The following is a 21,714-nucleotide window of genomic DNA, read 5'->3' on the forward strand; positions in this document are numbered from 1 at the left end:
GCCTGAGGCTAGAAGTGAGAAGACATGGATTTTACTCCTGGCTCTGTTACCAAGGCACTTTTTAGGCAGAAGCACTCTACCTCTCTTTAAATGGAAGTGTCCCTTCTATAACTCAGAGATGTTGGTGCCTGCTGAGCCTTTGAGCTTGGATCCAAGCCTCATCCAACCTGGCCTTAAACACTGCCAGGGAGGGGGCAGCCACAACTTCTCTGGGCAACCTGTTCCAGTGTCTCACCACCCTCACAGTAAAGAATTTTACTAATATCTAATCTAAATCTACCCTCTTTCAGTTTAAAACTGTTACCCCTTGTCCTGTCACTACATGCCCTTGTAAAAAGCCCCTCTCCCGCTTTCCTGTAGGCCCCCTTCAGATACTGGAAGGCTGCTATGAGGTCTCCCTGGAGCCTTCTCTTCTCCAGGCTGAAGAGCCCCAACTCTCTCAGCCTGTCTCCATAGGAGAGGTGCTCCAGCCCTCTGATCATCTTCATGGCCCTCTTCTGGACTAGCTCCAACAGCTCCATGTCCTTCTTATGTTGGGGGCCCCAGAGCTGAACGCAGTACTCCAGGTGGGGTCTCACGAGAGTGGAGTAGAGCGGCAGAATCACCTCCCTCGACCTGCTGGCCACGCTTCTTTTGATGCAGCCCAGGATGCAGTTGGCCTTCTGAACTGCAAGCACGCACTGCCAGCTCATGTTGAGCTTCTCGTCAACCATCACCCCCAAGTCCTTCTCCTCGGGGCTGCTCTCAATCCATTCTCTGCCCAGCCTGTATTTGTGCTTGGGATTGCCCCGACCCACATTTAGCCAGTTATGTCCTTTAATTTCCTTTTTAAATCTTGGCTCATTTATCCCAGTTATTCCCTTGTTTACTGTACTAAGCGGCTCTTCTCTCTGCCTGGTGTTTGCACCTCCAAATCCTGCTAATTATTTATTGTGTTTCCCTTTAGCTGCTATTGTCCAGCCTATGCCAAGTTACTTCTGTCAGCTTTAAACTTTCCTTAAAAGCCAGACTGTCCAGCTCGTTAATCATCCTCTCCTGCAGGGACTTTATAGGATCCAGTCTATGGAAGAAAATTAACTCCCTTGCCTTGCAATCAATAATTCCTCTACAGAAGCAGCCTAAAATCCTTATTCTCTGTGCCTTGGAGGCGTGTGATGATATGGGTGCTGGATCACACGAGTGTTCACCGTTGGGTGTTGAGGTTGGGTTGTGTGGGCTGGCCTGGAAGAAACGATCAGGCTGTAAAAGACAGAACCTGCACGTTACAGGCAGCACCTCACACTGCCTGCCCGCAGCGAGGACAGGCTTCTGCTCGGGCAGGAGCTGGGGTGACTGCAGGGGTCACTGCCCTGCGGCTCCTCAGTGCCCCACACCAAGATGGCAGCAGGGCCTGGCAGGCCTTGGTGAGCCGCCGGCACCATGTCTCCTGCACGGCGAGGCTGGAGTGAAGAGTGTGGGTGGCTGCGGGCCACGGGGGTCCCACGGGAAGGCAGGTGAGCCCCAGCCGGGTCCAGGGGTGGATGGGGACTCCCCCCTGGCCTGGGGGAGGGTGTGAGGAGAGCAGCCGGGGTAGACCTGGCCCCCGGGCAGTGGGGTTCAGCACTGGGGCTCATGGGGAGGTTCTGTTCCTCCCCTCCAGGGCAAGGGGCTCAGCGCCCCGGACAGACCGCCTTTAAAGCGCGGCAGGCCCGCCCCTCGAGTCCCGCCTCCCGCCTCTTCCCATTGGCTCGCGCCGCTATTTCTTTTGGCCTCGCTGATACAGCCTCTCTCTACTTGGTCCCTGATTGGCTGAAGCGGCACCCTCTTGGGGACCCTCTCTCAATAGCGCCGGTGGACCCGGCCGAAAAGGCATCGGCCCGTCTGCCCTGGCTGTGGCGGTGCGGGGCTCTGCTTGAGCCGCTCTTCAGCGACGCTCCCTGGCCGAGGAGAGCGGCGGGGCCGGGGCCTGGGATGGCGGGGCTGGGCCCCCGCGACTGAGCGCCGCCGCCGGGGAGGCAGGGCCGGGCCGGGCGGGCTGGGCCCGCGGCGGGTAGGAGCGGGGCCGGCGCCGGGCGGGGGTGCTTACGGGGAGGGGCTCGTGGGGAGGGGGCGCCGGGGCACTTCAGCCCGGGGCGGCGGGGCCTGGCCTGGCTGCGGCGGGGGCCGCGGCCCTCTGAGGTGAGCGGCGGGGCGGTGCGAGGCCCCGCGGGGTCGCCGGGCTCCGGCGGTCGGCCCCGAGTGAGAGGGGAGCCTGAAAGTACCTGTCAGGCTCTTAACAGCCCGCGCCTCGCCACCCGGCTGCCCTTCGCTTGTAGACGGGGAGTCCGGCAGGAAAAGGCTTCGTGCCGTGCCCGGGGCGCTGCGGTTCTGGGGTTACAGCCGGTGTCAGCTCGGAGGTTACCGGGGTGCCATGCCCTGGATGGGGCTCGCTGGGTTTCTGCCCTGCCCTTTGCCAACGCTTCAGCGCGTCCCTGGGAGGCAGCTTTACGCCTCCTTTTGCAGCCTGGGAGCCCCCACATGGCAGGAGCGCCCAGAGGCACCTTTGCCTACCCTAAAGGGTAGAAAGTAACTTAAGATTTTCTCCAGCCTTCTGGTTCCTCTAGCAGCCTTTAAAATAGGCAACGCTTCCTTGCCAGTGTAGAATGAAGTGACCATGTACTGTTAGTTTGCTTCACTTGCTGCCTTCTCGTTAGTTGTCTGTGCACCCACCTTCTAGAGGAAAAGAAACCAAAACCAAACCAAAACAGCAAAAGACTTGGGGCATTTATTTCTGAAAGACATCACTGAACTGGGCTTTTCTGCTGATGGCCTTGGATTATTGTCGATACTAATGCTTTGGGTATTTTTCTTTGTTTTTTAGCACTGCAGTTCCTTTCTTTTTAAGTTTAGTTCAGAACTAGATGTGAGAAAGAAACTTAAGAGAGCAGAGAGGTCTTTGATCACTGGTGGAAAATCCCTGTCCTGTGAGTTCTAAGTGTGAAATGCAAAATGTAACTGTTGTCACCAAGAGTAAGATTTGAAGAGCCATCTCAAAAAAAAAGAGAAGAAAAAAAGGTGTTTTTTTTCTTTTTATTCTTTCCTTTTTAAGTACTTAAGTTATTGAAGTAACAGTTTTATTTAAGCAGAGATCTGGACAGTGCAGGATTTTTTTTTTGCACAAACAGAGCGTTTTAAGGAGCAATCTTATGCCTGGTATGATCTGTACTTGCGAGATTTCCTGATGCTGTTTACAAAAAGGAAGAAAACTTTCATATTTTTTTTATTAGAGCTGAAGCTCTGGTAGTGTGTAAGTCACCTGTATGTGGTTGGGCTTTGAGAGCATGGAGAACTGCCAGTGATTTGAGCCCCGAATTTCACTGCGCTCTGATACAGTTATGGTGTCATGAATCAAGAAACAATATCCCCTTGGTGAGAGGCAATTGCGTTCACTAAGGTGCAGCTGCGCCTTCCCCAGCACTCTGTCACAGCAGCCTACGAGTCCTGTGGATGTTGTTGATCTGAATGCAGCTTGGGAGTCCAGCGCCTGGACAGAGGAATAGGCCTCTGCCAGGTCAGGCTGACTTCAGTTGCAGTGTAGAAAACCATTTTCTTTTGTTTTCTGGTGTATGGAGAATAGACCTGCCTGCTAGAAGAAAAAGGGAGGCCAGGACTGTGGCACTGGTTTCCTCTTATGTGGCTACGGTGTGATTTTATCCCCATTGCGTAGGTTGGGCTGGCTGAAGTGAACAGCCCTGTGGAGGCAGGGTGTGGTGAGTGATCTCTTGGATATGCTCAGCTGACTGCATTTATTTTGGACTAGACAAGGCAAGGGTTTGCACAGCGTGCAGTAAGGAGCAGCGTTACTGGGGATGACAGAGCCTAGCCAGATCCTTGCTGTCAGTCCTGGTCCTGTTGCTGCAGAATTTTTGCTGTTGATTTCGGCAGGAACGGGACAGTTCCCCACATCCTTGCTGTAGGCCTTAGCTGTTAGAAAAGTATGGGGATCGGGCTGCCTGGCTGATGGCTTTGGCTGCCCTTTCTTACCATGGTGGATGCTCTGTTGCTCTGCCTTTGCGTATACCCCATATTCAGAGGAAGCACAGGATACTAATACCAGGCCGTAGCATGCAGCCTGGCTGAGAGGTAAGCTTGATTCTGCTTTGCCCTTTGAAACCTCGTGAGCTCTGTTACACGTGGCCAGCTCCTCTCCTTATCAGCAGCTCACTGCTGTTGCGTGATAGCGGTGGCTTCTAGGGAAAAAGAATGGAGCCTGTTTGTTCTTTTTATAAGGAAGATGTTTTTCCCATGTAAGTCTCTCACAGCTTCATACTCGAGCTCTTTTCGGTGTGACAGGCAGATCGAATTCTTTATCCCAGAAGAGATATTAGGAGGTTGTGATGGTTCACACTTGATGATGTTATTCTGCCCATGCTCTGTGAGAATTTTCTCTACCTTTCCCCAGCTTTTTAAAAAAATAGGTAGAATTTTTTCTGTATTGGCAAATATGAACATACTTGTCCCTGCTGTTGCTGTCCCTGAGTTGCAGAGGTACTTCAGAGGAAAAGAATGGAGCAAAATTGTTAACAGAAAGTAATTCTCAACGGTGTCAATTCAGAGAAGTGAGAAGCTGGAGGAAAGAGAGATAAGTCTGGAATCTGAAGGTTGCTTGCTGGAAGCTCTACTAGAACTAGTTTTTTTTGGCATAGGTTTTGCCATCTCAGCACAAAGTTGACCTTGCCAGGTCTGCGTGTGTTTGTTTAACGTGACCTCTCTTGTGCAGCCCAGCATACAGCAGTCGCAAAAGAAAAATCGCAGCTCAGCGATTATCTGTCGGCATGGATGAATCAAAGGGAAGGTTTGTTAGCTGAGGGTGGGATGGCCCCCTTACCCCTCAGAAGACCTGGGAAGAGTCTCAGCCTCTGAAGAGAAAGAAGAGTCTGTGGCTGAGTCTCGAGCAGTTTGTGGGGAAGGTGCTACTGAACTCTCAAAGCTCAACAGATGACACAGGGCTGTGCTGATTCTTTCCGACTTGTGAGTCACCCAGAACCTCGCAGGGAAAATACCTTCTGAGTCCCGTCATGGAGGCTGTCAGTTTTTGCCATGCCAGCCAGGGCTGAAGTCAAACCGGGATAATTTTTTTGAGAGAAATCCTGGATTAACTATAGCACACGGAGTGCTAGAGCACTGTCTTTGGCAATGTGTGTCTTTAAAATGCCAGCTGATAGAGATTTTTTTTTTTTGAATCTGTGTGTTGCCTGTGACCACTTCTTTGGGGAGTGCCAGGAAAGATGGTAGGACCTTGTGTTTGTATGCAGCTTGTAGCTAGTCAAGTGCCTTAACAGTGAGGGTTACTGTTTTAGGGTAGGAAGAGGAGAGGATTTGCACAAGGTGATACCTTGAATAAGGAACAGGCTTAGTAAGGTAAATCAGGTCAAAACTCTAGTATATACTAAGTCCTGACCTAAAGTACTGTGTGCCATAGTCCACTTCAGCCTCGAAGGTGATCACAGAACCAACAGAGGGATAAACTGCTGCTGTTGTTTCTGCCAAAGCCACCGGCACAGGCATGAAGCACGTGGAGTTTTACGGCTGGTGGAGCAGTTTCCCTTTAACTTCTGGAGGGACAGTTAATATTGCAGCAGTGTAGGGCCTGGGGGATGGACAGATGGTGGAAAAGATGTGAATGTTCTCTCAGGGAAGGCAGCTCAAAAAAGTTTCATCAGGGGAATGGGAAGTTCTGTCTTCTCACCTTTCTGAGAGGCAGGAGAGGCGTAAGGTAGGGCAGGCAAAAGAACTGAGCGCCATGACTCTTCTGATTCTGACCATAGCTCTCTGCCTGAGAGCGTGACCTTAGGAAACCCATTAGACAGAACTGCATCTGCTTCTGGGTTTGTAAACTACCACCAGTGGTGCTGATCTGTCTGAGAAGGGCAATGCAGTTGAGACTGGTGGATGTAAAGAAGCTGGAGAACTTTATGCTAACAGGGTTTTAAGTGCTGTCTTTTCACAGCCTTACTGTTGTGCTTAAAATCAGAATAGTTCTGGTGTCTTGCAGAGGGTTAGAAGAAAAATGCTGAATCTTGGTTTTTGCCAGTGTTGGAAGATAAAGAGTCTGTACAGTCCCTTTAATATGTGAGGCTCTCCCTGCTTTCAGACTGTGGGGTTGGTAACAGCAACAGGTTTTAGGTAGGGGCCTTAATTTTTTCTTTGCAATAGTTGAAATCAAATAATTGACTGTAACTTCTTGATCTTGGGAGCTAGAACGATAATTAATGTTCTGGTACAGCAGGGTTCCTGTCTCCATCCCATGGTGCTGTGTGTTGCTGCTGAGTTTTGATTTCTTCTATGAATCTGCCAAAGCTCAAAAAAATGACAAAATTTAATCCAGCATAGTATTACACTATTTTGAAGGTGCTTGTTACTCTGATACAAGATAGTGGTTTTGTACTGTCCACCCTAATGGCTGTGTGCAGAGTAAGGGCAGGTGGCATTTCATTGTGTAATACAGGCTTTCAGATTATGATAATTTGCTGTAATGAGCAGGAAGCAGTTGTGCAGGGGCCTAATGGCAGGGATGTGTTTTTTAGCTCTGACTCACAACTGATTTAATGTTGCTTTTTGTCTCTGCTGTGGTTGTCTTGCGCTGTGTTTGACCTGGACCAGAAGGAAGGCAGGATGTTCCAGTCCATGACGTCTGTGATGAGATTCTCCATGTCTGACAACATCACACATTCAACTGCCCTGGTGACAGCACCAGATAATGTGACAACTTTGTCCCCGACAACGACGCAGGCAATCAATGACACCAACATCACTGTGCCGCACAAGTGCCTGTTGTTGCTCTATGAGGACATTGGGAAGTCCAGGTGAGACGGAGGAAATGGGACCACAGTCTGGTCCTGGGCCAGGGGAAAGAGCTTGCTTTGTCAGAGTTTGGTTGAGAAGGGACTGGGGCTGGTGCCTGGCCTTCTAGATGCTGAAGAACAGGAAAAAACCCTGTTTTATTTACTTTTTGCAGAGTCCGCTACTGGGATCTTCTGCTCCTGGTTCCCAACGTGCTTTTCTTTATGTTTCTTCTCTGGAAGCTGCCCTCTGCCAGGGCGAAAATCCGTGTCACTTCCAGCCCAATCTTCACTACATTCTACATACTAGTGAGTACCGCTATGTGCTTTTGAACTGATGGGTGAGTGGTTTTTTATTATCACTCATGAAAGATATCACTGAACTAGTGGAGAGAGAGCCTAGACCAGATCTTGCAGGGATAAAATCTATTTTTAGTTGATGGTATACTACAAGAAGTAGACACGCATTTTTTTTTTTCATTGTCTGAATTCTGCTTTTCACAGATTCTAGGACCATATCTGCTGGATATGAGTGGATTTTGTTCTCCTGTGGTGATTTTTTTTTTTTCCTTTTTTCTTTTTGTTGCTTTGTTGTCTTGGAATCTAGTATCTTACACTTTCCTTGCTCCTTGCAGTAAGCATGTGACACAAAACCAGCTTCTCACTGAGGTAGTGAAAGTGAAACACTGGAGAATAATTTGTGCGAAGCTGTTGAAAAGCTTGGTCATCTGCTGTAGAAAATGGTGATGTGACAAGAGTTCTGGTTAGTCTGGGAATGTAGAAACCCAATCCTGTTAGTTTCTTTCCCATGATATCAAAGTAGCTGCTGATTTGATGATGTGCTTGATACTTCTTAAGGTGGAAACAGAATATATAGGCAGTACAGTTACAGTTCTCAAACATCTTAAGATCTTGTCTGTTCTCCTCTCTCCCGTTTAAAAAGGCACAGGCAATTTTTGATCACATTAAGGTAATCTCTTTAGTAGTCTCTGAATGTCATACATATTAACTGTGATACTGCCCAAAGGGCATGGTAAATGCAGCTGAGGACCTACCTGAATTTGTTCAAAAATATCATTCATAAGCTTTATCATAGGTGCTTTTTGAGATCCTGGCTTTCCTCAGTGCTTGCTTTTCCTCAGCGAGATTAGTACAGGTTGTAGAAGTAAATGTGTGTTTGAATTGGGTTAGATGGGAGGCATCCTTCTTTGGGCCATGTACAGCTATGGGCGTGGCAAAACCCAAGAAGCATCAAAACCAAATCCGAGCTAGTAGCCTCAACAGACTCTTTGGTGGAAGTCTTGTTAGCTTTTTCAGGCCTGGAGTGTGGATTCTGGGATTGTGCACAGTTTTGGATAACCACATTGTTAATCGGCCTGATTTAGGCCAAACTAGGACACACGTCTATACACAAATATTCCAAACTTTAAAAAATATTACCAGCCATTTGCGGTCTGGATTTGAATCTTCCTTTGTGCTTCCAGTAATGCACGTGACTCAGTAAGAAGTTCATGCCAAAGGCTTTGAAAAGCAAAACTCCTGAGAAACCAAAGGGAAGAAAAAAGGGAACTGACTTTATGCTGTTGACTTTTTCAAAACGGAGTGAGAAGCAGAAAGGAATGAAACAGCCTTAGAGGAAAACTCTTTTCACTCTGTTTGATCTTCTGGAGTATGTTATTGGGAAATGAGGGTGTAAGTGTGTCCTGTGAGGATTTCCTTTCAAATGGCTGTTTGTCATGTCTTGAAGGAAAGCTTTCTTGTGGAGTCAGTGATTAAAGCTAAGTTAATAGATTTGGAAGAGTCTCTACCTACTTAGAGAGGGAGCATAAAAGGTGTGTTTTCATCTCCAATGAGTTGTTGTTGCTCCAGAACACCATTATGTTCAGGGACCCTTCTTTTTTGTCAGTGTTTTGTCCTAGAGTTTTCTACCCCAGGAGGAATGTTGTGTTATTCTTCTTTCATGTCACTTGCATCCCTTCTTTTTCTAAGGAGGAAACATTCTGCTGTAGGTGGCTTATTGGTCATTTCCATTCTCTAACCACCTTAGAATCAGCTTGGACTCTTTTTCATTCTCTGATAGATTTAGCTGTCTCATACCTGCATCATTAGAATTAGCCTGTAACTTGGAGAATTTTATCTGGAGAAATCTTAGAGGGTAATTCTGCACAGTGGAGGGTAGATACATCCAACTGAGCTCTTAATTGCTTGGTATGGCTGTGACAGCACAGGAGTTGGTAAATTAGCCTTGCTGAGCTCCATGTTGTCATGTTTAAATGGTACATGAGCTGAGTTGGGTATCTCCTTATTGCAGTCTACAACTACCTGAAGGGAGGTTGTAGCGAAGTGGGAGTCGGCCTCTTCTCCCAGGCAACTAGCAATAGGACAAGAGGACATAGCATCAAGCTTTGCCAGGGGAGGTTCAGGTTGGACATTAGGAAGAATTTCTTCTCAGAAAGGGTCATTAGACATTGGAATGGGCTGCCCAGGGAGGTGGTGGAGTCACCATCTCTGGATGTGTTTAAGAAAAGACTGGACATGGCACTTAGTGCCATAGTCTAGTTGACGTGGTGGTGTCAGGGCAATGGTTGGACTCAATGATCCCAGAGGTCTCTTCCAACCTGATTGATTCTGTGATATTCTGTGATATATCTCTATGTTGAACTTTGCAGCAGGGTAAGATGTTTTAAAGCTGTTGGCTGCAGCTGACTTTTTTTTCCTCTGCATTCCTGGGCATTGTCAGTGTTGAGTGAGAGAACTGCAGATTTTAGTTTTATCACAGATCTGAAGTGTGGTAGTTGCTATAGAGCGACTTCTGTTATCTGATATGATTGGTTTATTCAGTCATACCAAGCACTTGATCTTGTAATTTGGAGGGATATATTTTTTGCCTGTTTTTTCTCTTCCCCTGCCCCAGTGGACTAAAGGGTGGGAAGACTGCCTGTAAAGATGCTGTTGTAAGGAGTGGATGAGACTCCTTCAGAGCTGTTTAATCTGACAGTTGAGGAAATTGTTCCTTCCTAAATTCTAAGCCAGTACTCCTGCATCTAACAGTCCTGAGGAATCTTTGGGAAATTAACTCTAATCTGCTACAGGAAATGCTTAGTACACAGTATCAGGCTTGAAAGCTGAAAAGCTGACCTGGAAATAGTATTCCAAAAGGGTTTCTGGTCACTACTGCATATGTGCCTTTTGACATGAGCTCACTTTTGGTATCTTTTTGTGTAGGTATTTGTGGTGGCTTTAGTTGGTATTGCCCGTGCTGTTGTCTCCATGACTGTGAGTGCCTCTGATGCTGCCACAGTTGCTGATAAGGTAGGTACAACACTGATTTTAGAGGCTCTGCTTTGTGCAGTTCTAGTCACAGCAATCTGCTACGGCTTCCTTTTTATGTGTATACAAGAAGAATGTGTTTTTTTTGCAGTACTCATAGCTATGTGTACTATGGAATCCTGTTCTGATAGGTGTATCTAAATGATCACAACATCCAGGGCTGTAAAACAATGGACTTCCTAAAATAGACACAAATAGTGGCAGCAAAGCTTTCCTGTTGCAGGGATGGAATGATTCTGCTTTGCAAGAGCTAAACATTCAGATACCTTTAGTGGATAGGCAAGACCTGGCCTTTGTTACTCTTGCAATATATGAGAAGCTCTTTGAAAAATATTTAATTCTTTTGTATTGAAAGCAAATAAAACTGAATTCCCTTTTGAGACTGATATCTGAATGTCCTTGCAGCCACTCTGAGCACAGGGTGAACCCTTAGCAAACAGGAAATAGCTTTGTGTGTGCTGTTCCTTTGTAGTCATTTGACTTGTAGCAGAATATTGCCTAAATGAAAAAGCTCTGTAGCTCTTGAGCTGTTAGAGGAAGAAGAGCCTCTCACAGAGTACGGGTCTTCTGGCTTTTTTCTCTATTTAGTTTGGTTTCACCAAATAAAACATGGGAATGAAAATGTCAAGCTGGAAGTGGGAGGGCTTTAGAGTTGAATATGCTTTAGATTCAGGGACCTGTAGCTTTGGAGGAGTCCAGAATACTGAGTTTGTTCGGTCATAACTGTACTGCAGAATCTACTGCTTCAAGAACTGGCCCTGTTTAATATTATGCTTTTGGGGTCGTCTTGGGTTTGTGCTCCTTGCGAGTACAGCAGAAAGAACATATCCAAGACTAGTGACAGATCCTTAAGTGTGGCAAACCATGGCCACTTCCTCTCTCTGTAGGCATGCTGTTTGCTTGCTCCCACACAACTGTTCTGTTTCACAGTCATGGACAGGGCTTGGAACAAGCATATAATTAGTATCCCTACAAAGCATGAGGAAGGTTTGTGGAAATGACCTGTTCCATTCAGAGGTTGCCATTCCCTGGAGCAGAGAGTGGAGTTTTGCTGTATTAACTTCTGACTGGTTCCTGGCTCTGTCTAATCATGTTTGTTTGGTTTCTGTTATCTCTCAGATCCTGTGGGAGATCACAAGGTTCTTCCTTCTGGCAATTGAACTGAGTGTGGTGATTCTAGGCCTTGCCTTTGGTACGTGTCAGGAGGTTTTTGAGTTTTGCTTTGAATGTTTCCCATTCCCTTTCTTTCCACAGAGGCTGCATCTGTAAGCTTGTGAACATGATGATTCTATGAAGTGAAGGAGCTCTAGAATAAAGACAAAGGACAAATTGGGCAGTTTTAGTTAGAAATGTCTGAAGCTTGATTATATTTACAGATCTATGGCTTGTGCAATTTCAGGTTTATATGTGCTTTGTCCTGCATGCATGTGGTGAAGGAGTGTACAGCTTAGGTGAAGATGACTTATGCAGAGATCAACAGTTTGATCTTTGCTTCAACCCCATTTTATTTAAGATGGTTCCTTTGTGGGTCTTTCTGTCCCCTCTTTGCTTGGTTTGATTCCATCCTGGCTTCATTCAAATGCTTTAACTGTACCTGCAGTCTGTAACTCTACTTTTTTCAGTTGTACAAGTGAAAATGCTCTTTGCAGCACCTCTTCCTGTGGGTCAGAGGTAGAGGGCAGGAGTTGGTATGTGTCACTGTTGCATCTGCCAGTGGGCCATCTGAGCACTAGCTCTTTCATCTTTTGAGGGCTCATAGCATAACTTAGGTTGGAAGGAGCTTCTGGAGATTGTCTGCTCCAGCATATTCCAGTGCAGATTTCTCTTAAATTCTGTAAGCCCTTCTCCCCTGCTCTAACCCAGTCTCCCATCAGCTTTTTTTCCCTGAGAAGAAACTTTACAACATCTCAGTGTACATAATACTGGAGTCATTCATGACTTTTTGGTTTTTTGGTAACCCCAGTGGAAGGACTTAGTTGCTTTTTTTATATTAGTGTGGGCAGGAGGAAAGCAAGTTAAAACATGTTGTTTTTGTAAGTATTATTTTGTCTGTGAAAGGCTCAACTCTCCAAACAGGGAAGCAGTTTCTAGCGGTTAAGTGAGCTTTAACCTTCCCTGGAAGGCCTCTGGAAATACAAATGTTTTCCTGTATTGGTTTTTGAGACAATTGATATTTACCAGGGCTGGGATCACATTCTGAGTCACTTCTGTATTCCTTAATTCCAGGTCACCTGGAGAGCAAGTCGAGCGTGAAACGTGTTCTGGCAATCACTACAGTACTGTCCCTGGCATATTCTGTCACCCAGGTGAGTACATTGGAGCAGCAGAATTAGTCTTTGTGAAAGTGGGGACTTCTGCTTGGAGTCAGGGGGTTAAATACGGGGCTCCTCTCTGGAAAGTGGCAGCTTTGCTCTTTGGATGAGGTTTTGAGGGAAGACTGGATGCTTGTGGCAATGTATGAGGATCCCCAAAGCGTACACCAGACCGTATCTCCTTGTCCTCTTTATGGCATGAATGTCTCAGCCAAGGTCAAGAAATGAGATGAGGTTTAGATGGATTGCCTTGTTTAGTGAATCTTGGAACAGGAGTGAGAGGTTTTTCCACACCTGAGCCACAAGTTCTGAATCTAGCCTCAAGTACCATGAAAACTGGATGGAGAGACCTGAGGTGTGTTTGCCAGGTAAGGGCAGTGCAGTGGGCCTCTTGTCTCCTGACTCTCAGAGCTGAGAGCTCTTGCTTCGCTTCAAACTACCAGCTGGCTTGCTAGCTCAGTGCGTTAGCTCTGTCTCCATCTCTCTGAACAATGCAGTATGTGTCTGAGTTTATTCTTCTCCTCGGTATGTAAGTGGTCAGCCCTGTGTCTTATACTTCGGGCAGTGCCAGAAAAACACACAGATCTTTGTTCTGTGACCAGGCTTGCGGAGGCAGTGAGCTGATTTTTACCACATGATAAAGCTGGAGGACCCTCATTAAATATCAAGTGTTTGAGCTATATCTGGCTTCAGTAGTGCTTACAAGCACTTTTCTCTCTCCACTGTCTGTATGGTAGCTTCTGTTCATACCATTTTTCAGGAATTCAAGTGAATAAGACAGTGTCCTTTCCTAACTCTTGCACAAGTATAGGCTTTTATATTCTGGATGTTTCAGCAGGAAAGGTCTACTTCAGAGATGGAAATGGAACTCTCAAGTCTATTTCAAACAGACAACTGCTTGCATCCCTTATCCTTTATCCTTTCATTCAGTCTCTCTTCTGGAATGTCAGTCAGGCCAGTTTCCTTCAGATGCAGATTCCTGCCACTTTTTCCCCTCACTTCTTGTTTTCAGTTTCTTCTTCTCCTGTGTAAGCTTAACTTGGTCTAAGAGCAGCAATGGTTGGGTCTTAGGTTGGCAGGGACAGCTGTTCTCTGAACTTCTCTAAACACAGTCCCCTTTGTCCAGACAGCCACTCTAGTGAGGATGCTAGTAACAGAATCATGCTGGTGCCACTTCTCTCTTAGGGCACCCTGGAAATCCTGTACCCTGATGCCCACCTCTCAGCAGAAGACTTCAACATCTATGGCCATGGAGGGAGACACTTTTGGCTTGCCAGCTCCTGTTTCTTCTTTCTGGTAGGTACTGGGCATGTGTTACGCACTCTGATAGCTTCTTTGTCTTTTCTAAATGGGGCAAGGAGGATGATTTGTGTATAATAAGGTCCTAGTTCCCCTCCTGCCTGATACAGTGCAGAATTGATGCTTCTCCTGGGGCAGGGAAGCTGAAGCAATAAAGCAATAAAGGTGTGGTGGGTGTGGCAGCTGAATTCCAGCTGAACCCAGATGTTATTTGCTGCCTTGTTTCTCAGTGCCCAGCCTTTGTGTGCTGGTGGGGGTGAGGTGTGGGGCCTTCACATCTGCACCATCTGCACTGGGTTTAATATCAGGGGGTCTGTGCCCCTGTCCTGAGACATCTAGGGAGTGCGTGACACCACACACCATCCCTGCAAGGGTTGTTGAATTCAATTGCCAAGCAGCTGTGGTACAGTTAGTTCTTTGTCTCAACAGGTCTATTCCTTGGTGGTGATTCTTCCAAAAACACCTCTGAAAGACCGGATTTCTTTGCCCTGTAAGTGACTGTAGTGTGTTCCATAGTATAAATGGAGACAGCGCCAGGATAAAACGTAGGTGGGAGTAAGAGGTTCCTGTATCTGGTTGTGCTGCAGATACATCCTGCTATCTCTGGGTACAGATACATGGCAAAGGACTGATAAGTTATCCCTGGAAAACAGTAGGTTGTGCCTTTTGGAGAGCAGAGTAAGAGTAATTATATTGCTACTTCAGTAGCTAAACAATTACATTGAGAAAACAAGATTTTCTGCTCAGTGATACAGGTGTAATGTAAATATATAATCTTCAGAGAGACATAAGAAATGGCTTCTTAATAATAGCTTCCTTTGAAATGCATGTGTGATGTTAAAGTGTACATGCTGATTGTCCCCTGGGAAAGAAGGGCTAACGGGGAGCTGCTTAATTTTTATCTGGGCATTTACTTTATTAAGATGCTTCTCTGTTTTTTTTCTTTTTGTTGCAGAATATCTGCAGTTCTTGAATAGGGAGAGAAGCTGTTACTGAGATGTTTGCATTGGGCTGTTCTCTCTCTGAGTAGTGTTGGCATCTATGTGTGGGTACCCTGAGGGAGTGGATGTGTGTGGCACATGCCAGAAGCAGGTGGTCCTGGGCTTGATCTGCCTGGTGTCCAGCATACCCTGCTGCTCCTGTCCAGGTCTCCTGAGCAGTTTTGTTAGTGTTGTACATCAGAAGGGCACAGCTTCTGGTTCAGCTGTGGGGGTTTTGTTTGGTTTTCTTATGTTCAGTTATGTGACTGACACTGGTTTCAGATGCTTGCCTATAAAACCTTTGCATGTGTTGCCATGACCATGTGTTTTCAAAACCCATCATGTGTGTGTATACACATGCAGAAGGGTATGATTTAGTCCACTATACCTTCATCAGTCCTGCCAGCATGAGGCAGGAAAATTCAGTCTTGATTCTTCAGGAGTTCTTAAACAGACAAGATGGTGAGATGCTTCTGTTGGGTTTGCCATCTCCATCAAAAAGATTTGCACTGGGCTGGTGCTTATGAGGTTGAGCTTCATCTGTGTCCATGTCTCTCCCACAGCCAGGAAGAGTTTTTATGTTTATGCTGGAATACTGGCACTGCTGAACCTGGTGCAGGGCCTGGGCAGTGCTCTCCTCTGTGTGGATATCATAGAAGGACTGTGGTACGTATGCTGGGGGAGGAGGTCTGCAGCCCAGTTTCTTGTGTTGCATTTGAGTGTCCTTCAACACTGCCTCTCCCAAGAAAACAAACTTGTGCTGTGTTCCTAAGAAGGAATAAAGCTGTTGGTTCTGTTTTGTGCTAAAAGACCTCTAAGTGGTCAGGAAGCTCACAGTGGAGAGGTCTGTGGAGCTGCATGCTCTGCAGTGGTCTTGAGGGGGTGAGTGAGAGTAATAGTTTGAATCCACTGATGCCTGGCCATTGGCTCATGATTCATAGGTAATAAGGGAGGAAATAGTCTGTTTGCTAGAAATAGCATGGAGATATCCTTATTCATATCTGGAGTCTCATTGTGCAGGGATCAGTGTCACTTCTGTGAGTCAAAATTGGGAGCACTGAAACTGCTCTTGGTCAGACCTTGGGTCTTGGCATGGTTCCCCTCTGAGTGTCTAGGAGCAGTGAAAGATGTTGATGGCAACGTCTGTTACTTTGCATCAGTTTGGATTTGTTTAGCACGAGACTTTTCTTGTCCTCTGCTTGGACCCTATGGAGGGAAGTTGGATGATTCTGGGGGGATGTGACTGGTGTTATCCAGCTGTATTGTGCTTGAGTGCTAAATTCCTTCATGTTCCCTTTTGCCATTGACAGCTGTGTTGATGCTACCACGTTCCTTTACTTCAGCTTCTTTGCACCTCTCATCTATGTGGCATTCCTGAAAGGCTTCTTTGGGTGAGTAACCAGGAACAGGAGTTCAGAGGGTATATATTGTCATTTAATTGTTTTGCACTCAGGTTTTCCCCATCTGTGTAGAATAAAGGCAGGGACTCAAATGCCAGTTAGGGAACCAGTTTTTAATTTCTGGCCTTGAAGTCTTTCTTGTGTGACCCAGGGCAGCTCGCTTCTATCCAAGACTCCTTTGTATGCAAAGTAGAGCTGATAGCTATATTCCTCTCCAACATTTCTGGGGATCACTTCTTCAGTGTCTGCGTCCTGTTTAGTACAAAGTTTTTCTGCTGAAGTTGTTAACTAAATGGTTAGTGAAAGATTGAGTCCCGGAAGGTTAAATGGTCTCCTGGTGGCTTTGGGATAGGTTTGTAGATAGGATCTAGGGGTTAGGTAACTCTCTGAGGATTCCTCTACAATGGGCCCAGGAGTCACCAGTTAAAAGCACTCGGGATTGTGATTCCTGGGTCGGCGTTGCCACCGTGTGGCCACTCCGAGGAGATGCATCTTGGTGGGAAAAATCCGAGTGTTTTAGTGTAGACTTCAGTTTTTATTGTCCATAAGCAAGAAACAGCAGGCTTTAATATAACTAAGAACTTAAAGTCCTCCTAAAATATCAAAATGTGCCTCTTCTGCCTTCTGAAATCAGAAGGGATCAGTGTCTGAAGTTAAAGATTGAAACTGCGGATTCACAAGTGTTTATATTTTGGTTTTCCTGATGTGCACAGATGGAACTTGAGGCGGACTCCTGTTCTGTTGGTGTCAGTAACCAGGCTGCCGTGGAGTCCAGTGGTGTGTGGATGCTGTTACCCTCAGTAACTCAGAACTCCCAAAGATGAGAACACCTTTTCCACACTAGAGTCAGGATTCTGCCATTTTTATTTCTTAGGTGACTTAGCCCAAAGCTACATTTAGGATCACTTTATGGCAATTACTCTGCTAGATGTATTTCAGGACTGAAAGCTAGCATGAAGAGTGTTTAGAGTGTGAATACACAATTTCTTAGTGCTGTTGAGTTTCAGTTAAGGATAAATGACTGTGATACTATGTTGCTTAAGCATGTATTTTAAATCTTTAATCACTCCAGGTCTGAACCGAAGATCCTTTTCTCCTACAAATGTCAGGTGGATGAACCTGAGGATGTGGATGTGCACCTACCCCACCCTTATGCCGTTGCCAAGAAGGAAGGAATGGATTCTGGGTTCTACTCGAGCACTCAGATTGACACCACAGCCTACCTGGATGACGTGGCCTCTATGCCGTATCACGTGGGCAGCATCAACAGCATAGACAGTGACCGCTGGAAAGCCATCAATGCCTAAGGCAGGGCTGCCCGCTTCACACAATGCCTCATTCCTTTCCTTCCAAACTCCCTGATACCACAGCTGTTAGGATGTCCATTGGAAATCTGTCCTTGGCTATCTGCCATGGCTTTCCTCTCTTCCTTAGGATTTCCAAAACCTGTTGTGGAACTAAGTTGGCAGCCCAAATCCTGTTGGAAAGAACATTTTCTGTCGCTACGTGAGAGCAATGTAGAACACTTTTGTTCATAAATCTATAAACACTGAACCTTCCTGATCCTCTGTATTCCAGATGTGAATATGACCCAGAAGACAGGCCTGACTGGCACCTCTTCCTTTTCAATGACTGAAAGCACTTTTCTGCCAGTTAGGGGAATGGCATTTAGGGATGAGGGTGTTAATTTGACTGCTGTATTGTACATATACAGAAAGAGCTTGGTGGTTGAAACCAAAGATGGTCTTCCTGGGCTTTTTCAAGCAGCATGGTTGCCTGGGTCTTGTCATAATGCAACAGTGTAGGTGGTGATAGCAGTGTCTGAAGAGAGAAGCTGGTCAGCTGGTCTCATCTCTGTTTTCAGCTAATACTGATGAAAATAATGAACTGCAGTTGCTAGGGGTTAAAAGAAGTGTTCTGAGTGTGTGGAAGGAGAAGAGAGGTATGAAGAGGAATGAACTGGGAGCATTTTGGGGGCCTCCTAGCTAGCAGCATGGACATGAACTGACTGAACAACAGGGAGACAGAAGGACAGACAGTGCTGCTGAGCTGAAGCAGCTGCTGGGCTGAAGCAGCTGTGAAACAGTCTATGGGGGCTGTACTACTGTGCTCTGAGCTCACAGGAAAATCTAGGTAACAACACTGAATCTGGGCTGAGTTTCAAGAATAAAACCTTTGAGGTAGGTGCGTTTCCCATCTGCACCCTGATTTGTGGCTCTGGCAGGGTCTTGGAGAGTGCTGTGAAGGAGGAAGCTGACTGCAGATGAAGGCTCCAGAGACGTTCCGGTGCCTGAGGCAGAGCAGAAGCCCATGATGAGTCCGAGCTGTCGGTGTTTAGTGACTGGAAACTCAAACGCCATAGGTGTGCTAGAATCAAGCTGGCTAGTGTTCTAAGTTGGGAGGCAAGTGGGAGATGGATGTGTTTCTCTGGCAGTGTCCTTCTCTTATGTTGCAGTTCAGATCCCCAGACTTCTTCTGGTCTGAATAGGTTTTATGGCTTGATATGTTGAAAATGCTCATGTGCATGTAGAGCGTGTTTCATTTAAAGACTATCTGGAACTTCTTATTAACCTCTTCCATGCTGGAAAAGGGACTACTGTTGTCTGAGCTGTCTGGCACACAGTTTCAAGACCTCATGTTCCAATCCAGGGACTGTTCAGCTGAAAGCTGCATCAGGTTGGTTTCTGGGACATACTGTGCTCTCCAAGGATGAAGAGGTGTATTCCTCTAGCTTTGGAGGTACTTTCCTACCTGAGTCCTCCAGGTAGGTGGAGATCTGCTACAAGCAATAGCAACTTTCCATTAGAGGTGGTAGAAAGAGGGAATTTGAAATGTTTGGGGACTGTGTGAATCTTGTGCCTCAACTCACTGCTGTTCCTGAAGAATATTGAGATAAGAGTTTCTGGGAAATCATCATGCAGGGTGCAGTGTGGAGGTGTTAGTTTGGATAATGAGGGTAGGGGAAAGCATTTGCTACCAGGTGTTCCCACCACAGGGAAAAAAGTTTGGGTAAGAACACGAAGTTCGTATTGGTTGCCAAAACTATGCAGGCCCTTTGCTTATCTTCTTTTGTTAATGAGCAATGCAGCCTCTCTGTTCTGCCTGTGGACTTTGCCCTGCAGGCCTCTAAGTAGCACTGGCACCTTGAAAACAAACCACCCCCCCCCCCCCTTATTTTTTTAAATCTACTTTTGAGGAAAAAAGGCTTCCATTTGTCTATGTGCAAGAGCTGAATTGTCTCACGTAGGTCAACAGCCTTTCACATTTCCCCTCTCTGCAATGACTGTGTGAGGGCTGGACAAGCAGCTGGCCAAGTCAGCCCTTGCCTCATTAGAGAAGTGTTCCACGTTCCTCCTGTCACTTGCTGTGAATCAGCCTGAGCCACGCTTGCCTGCTTGCTCTAAAAGGGATGGATGACGTGGTGCCTGAATTGCCCTGCTGCTGCTCCTAATGCTGCTTACAACACTGATCCTGAGCTGCTGTTAGAAAGCGTGGGGAAACCTGCAAAGCTTCCCTGGAGTTGGTGGGCCTTGGACAGAGCCAAGAGATATGAAGGTCTTAAAGCAGTTGAGAAATAAAGGGAGCAACTGCTTTTGCGTCCCAAGGAGTATTGGCTGACCCTGACTGAGGACTTATCTGCCCTCCTTGGTGATATGAAGAGCAGGTTACGAATTTGCCTTTTTATCAGCTGAATTCAGTGCTGAAGGATCACCTGTGCAGGTGGTCAACATGTCCATCCTGTCCTTTGCTGGCAGGACTCCAGTACTTCTGGAGTGTCCCACATTCTGCTGCTGAGGAGCTTCTGCGCTTGTTCATGGACTGACCCTCCCTCCTGTCGTATTTTTATGTATATATATTGCTTTGAGCCATATTCAAAATGGTCCTTGAGCAGAAGTGTGTTTTGTGGGGGGGGGATGTAAAGAGAAAATATAATAAATGTATATTTTTGTTTGTAAAATAAAGAAATAAAATTAAGTTTGGCATAAATGGTCATACTTTCTTTCTCAAATGATCCCTATTATGGAGAAAAAATAACTTTCAGATTTTTTTTTTTAAAACCCTGAACAAATCTGGCAGATAACAATGGAATAATATATCTTTTTGTCAAAATGGATTTTTCCTTCTTGGAAGGCTATTATTAGGACAGCAGATGACTGTGCAGAGAGTGGTCTCCAGGTCTAAATAATTGTCAGTGAAGCCTTTGACTCTTCTCTCAGTAACTAGACCTTGCTGTTCCTGGGCATGTCTAGCATCAGGGGTCTTTGCTATAGAATATCTTTCTCTGTTGCTTGGGAAAAACCTTATGTGGAAGTTGGAATTGACTCTTGCTTATTTCTTCTTCTAGGCTTTGAAATGAATCCTGAGTGTCAGGTCTAATTTTGTGGCTGCAGGGAGGACATGATAGCTGCTGAGTGACAGTGAAGTGTGCTGGCAGTAATCAGCACCCATCAGGTTCTCTTTGGCGGGGGTGTACAGGCTGGGGAAGCAGGGTGAGCTTTGTCTGTGCCTTGGGATTGGGTCATTGTGTGGTAAAACCTGACAGAGCTCCTTCCAGGTTCCCTGCAGAAAACTCTGGGGATTGCTTGAGGAGGTACCACCACTGGAGTTAGCTGTGATGGCATCCTCTGCTCCTGCATAGGTGAAGGGGCATTTATGTTGCTGTTCAGCTTCTCCACCATTATCATGGCTGCTTCCATATCTGTGTCCCACAGGTTGTGGGCCCTGTTGGATGTCCACAGGGTCTTGGAGTTCACAGGGAGGCATGGCTGTAGGTATGATGTGCAGTTTTGTTTGTCTTTGCCCACTCTCCCTCCTGGATCTTTGCAGACAATGCGTGGCACCTGGCTGGAATTACACCTGAAAAAAGCCTGAGGAAGGATGACAAGAATAATCAAAGTCATGGGAAAACTTCTGGAGGAGTGATTACATGGTTGAGAACTCACCAGCCTGGAAGGGCCATGATTCAGGTCTGTGAAACCCTGAGGGAACAGAGGAGGCAAGTAAGGGCTTTTTCAGTACAAGAATTGGGTCCCATCGCAGGAAGTGAGCAGGTGGCAGATTAGAAATAAGAAGCTGGTGAGAGCATTCTGGGAGGGGTCGTGGTTTGATTTTAGCCAGACCTTTGCTCTTGCACTGGACGTGTGCAGTGTTTCTGTACTGCAGTGCAAACAGCTGATGGTACCGCGCTGCAGTGCCCTTGTCTGGAGAACTCAAGCAATGGGCCAAGTCCCCAGCGCACAAAGTATTGCACAAATACCAAAAATATTTCCCGCTTCCAGGAATGTGCTATAGAAGGGGCCTGGATATCTTGGGGTGCAGAGAGCCCTGGATACTCCCTTAAAGCTGGCCAGAGTCCCAGTGCTGAGTCAAAGCTGTGGTTGTCATGTTAGCTGCAGTGAAGAATAAGCATTAAACAGTTAAAACTGCTCCAGTGCACTACTTAGATAAGTAGTGTGTTGATACCAAGACTTTGTTAACTGTCAAGTCACAAATGCATAAAATTGTCTAGGTCATCATGTGGCCTGTATTTCTGAGAATGCAGAAAGTTTATTTGGAAAAAGTCCTTCAAAGCTGCCATTTCTCTGTCTGGCTG

General features: G+C 46.4%; 1 protein-coding gene across 2 annotated transcripts; it reads left to right on the plus strand.

Annotated features, from left to right (window-relative positions):
* The first annotated feature begins 1,943 nt into the window (after nucleotides 1-1,943).
* Nucleotides 1,944-20,096, plus strand: TPRA1 (transmembrane protein adipocyte associated 1). 2 transcript variants are annotated; one of them, XM_068409490.1, is made up of 11 exons: nucleotides 1,944-2,029; nucleotides 6,622-6,824; nucleotides 6,977-7,109; nucleotides 10,026-10,112; nucleotides 11,250-11,322; nucleotides 12,357-12,436; nucleotides 13,628-13,738; nucleotides 14,171-14,231; nucleotides 15,285-15,387; nucleotides 16,032-16,112; nucleotides 17,194-20,096. In XM_068409490.1, exons 2-11 carry the CDS (start codon nucleotides 6,634-6,636, stop codon nucleotides 17,426-17,428), a joined length of 1,155 nt encoding a protein of 384 aa, XP_068265591.1. In that variant the 5' UTR covers nucleotides 1,944-2,029; nucleotides 6,622-6,633; the 3' UTR covers nucleotides 17,429-20,096. The 2 variants fall into 2 exon arrangements, with proteins under 2 accessions (XP_068265591.1, XP_068265593.1); XM_068409492.1 differs by lacking the exon at nucleotides 1,944-2,029 and having other exon boundaries at nucleotides 6,633-6,824.
* The last annotated feature ends 1,618 nt before the right edge of the window (nucleotides 20,097-21,714 follow it).

This window comes from Nyctibius grandis, chromosome 10, assembly GCF_013368605.1.
Source record: "Nyctibius grandis isolate bNycGra1 chromosome 10, bNycGra1.pri, whole genome shotgun sequence".
NCBI lineage: Eukaryota > Metazoa > Chordata > Aves > Nyctibiiformes > Nyctibiidae > Nyctibius > Nyctibius grandis.

What these genes read in the sequence shown, in the direction of transcription:
- TPRA1 (XM_068409490.1), top strand. Translation starts at nt 6,634, where the DNA reads ATGTTCCAGTCCATGACGTCTGTGATGAGATTCTCCATGTCTGACAAC. An exon ending in TCACTACATTCTACATACTA is followed by an intron (nt 7,110 to 10,025) that starts GTGAGTACCGCT and finishes CTTTTTGTGTAG; the next exon opens with GTATTTGTGGTGGCTTTAGT. An exon ending in TTCCTGAAAGGCTTCTTTGG is followed by an intron (nt 16,113 to 17,193) that starts GTGAGTAACCAG and finishes TAATCACTCCAG; the next exon opens with GTCTGAACCGAAGATCCTTT.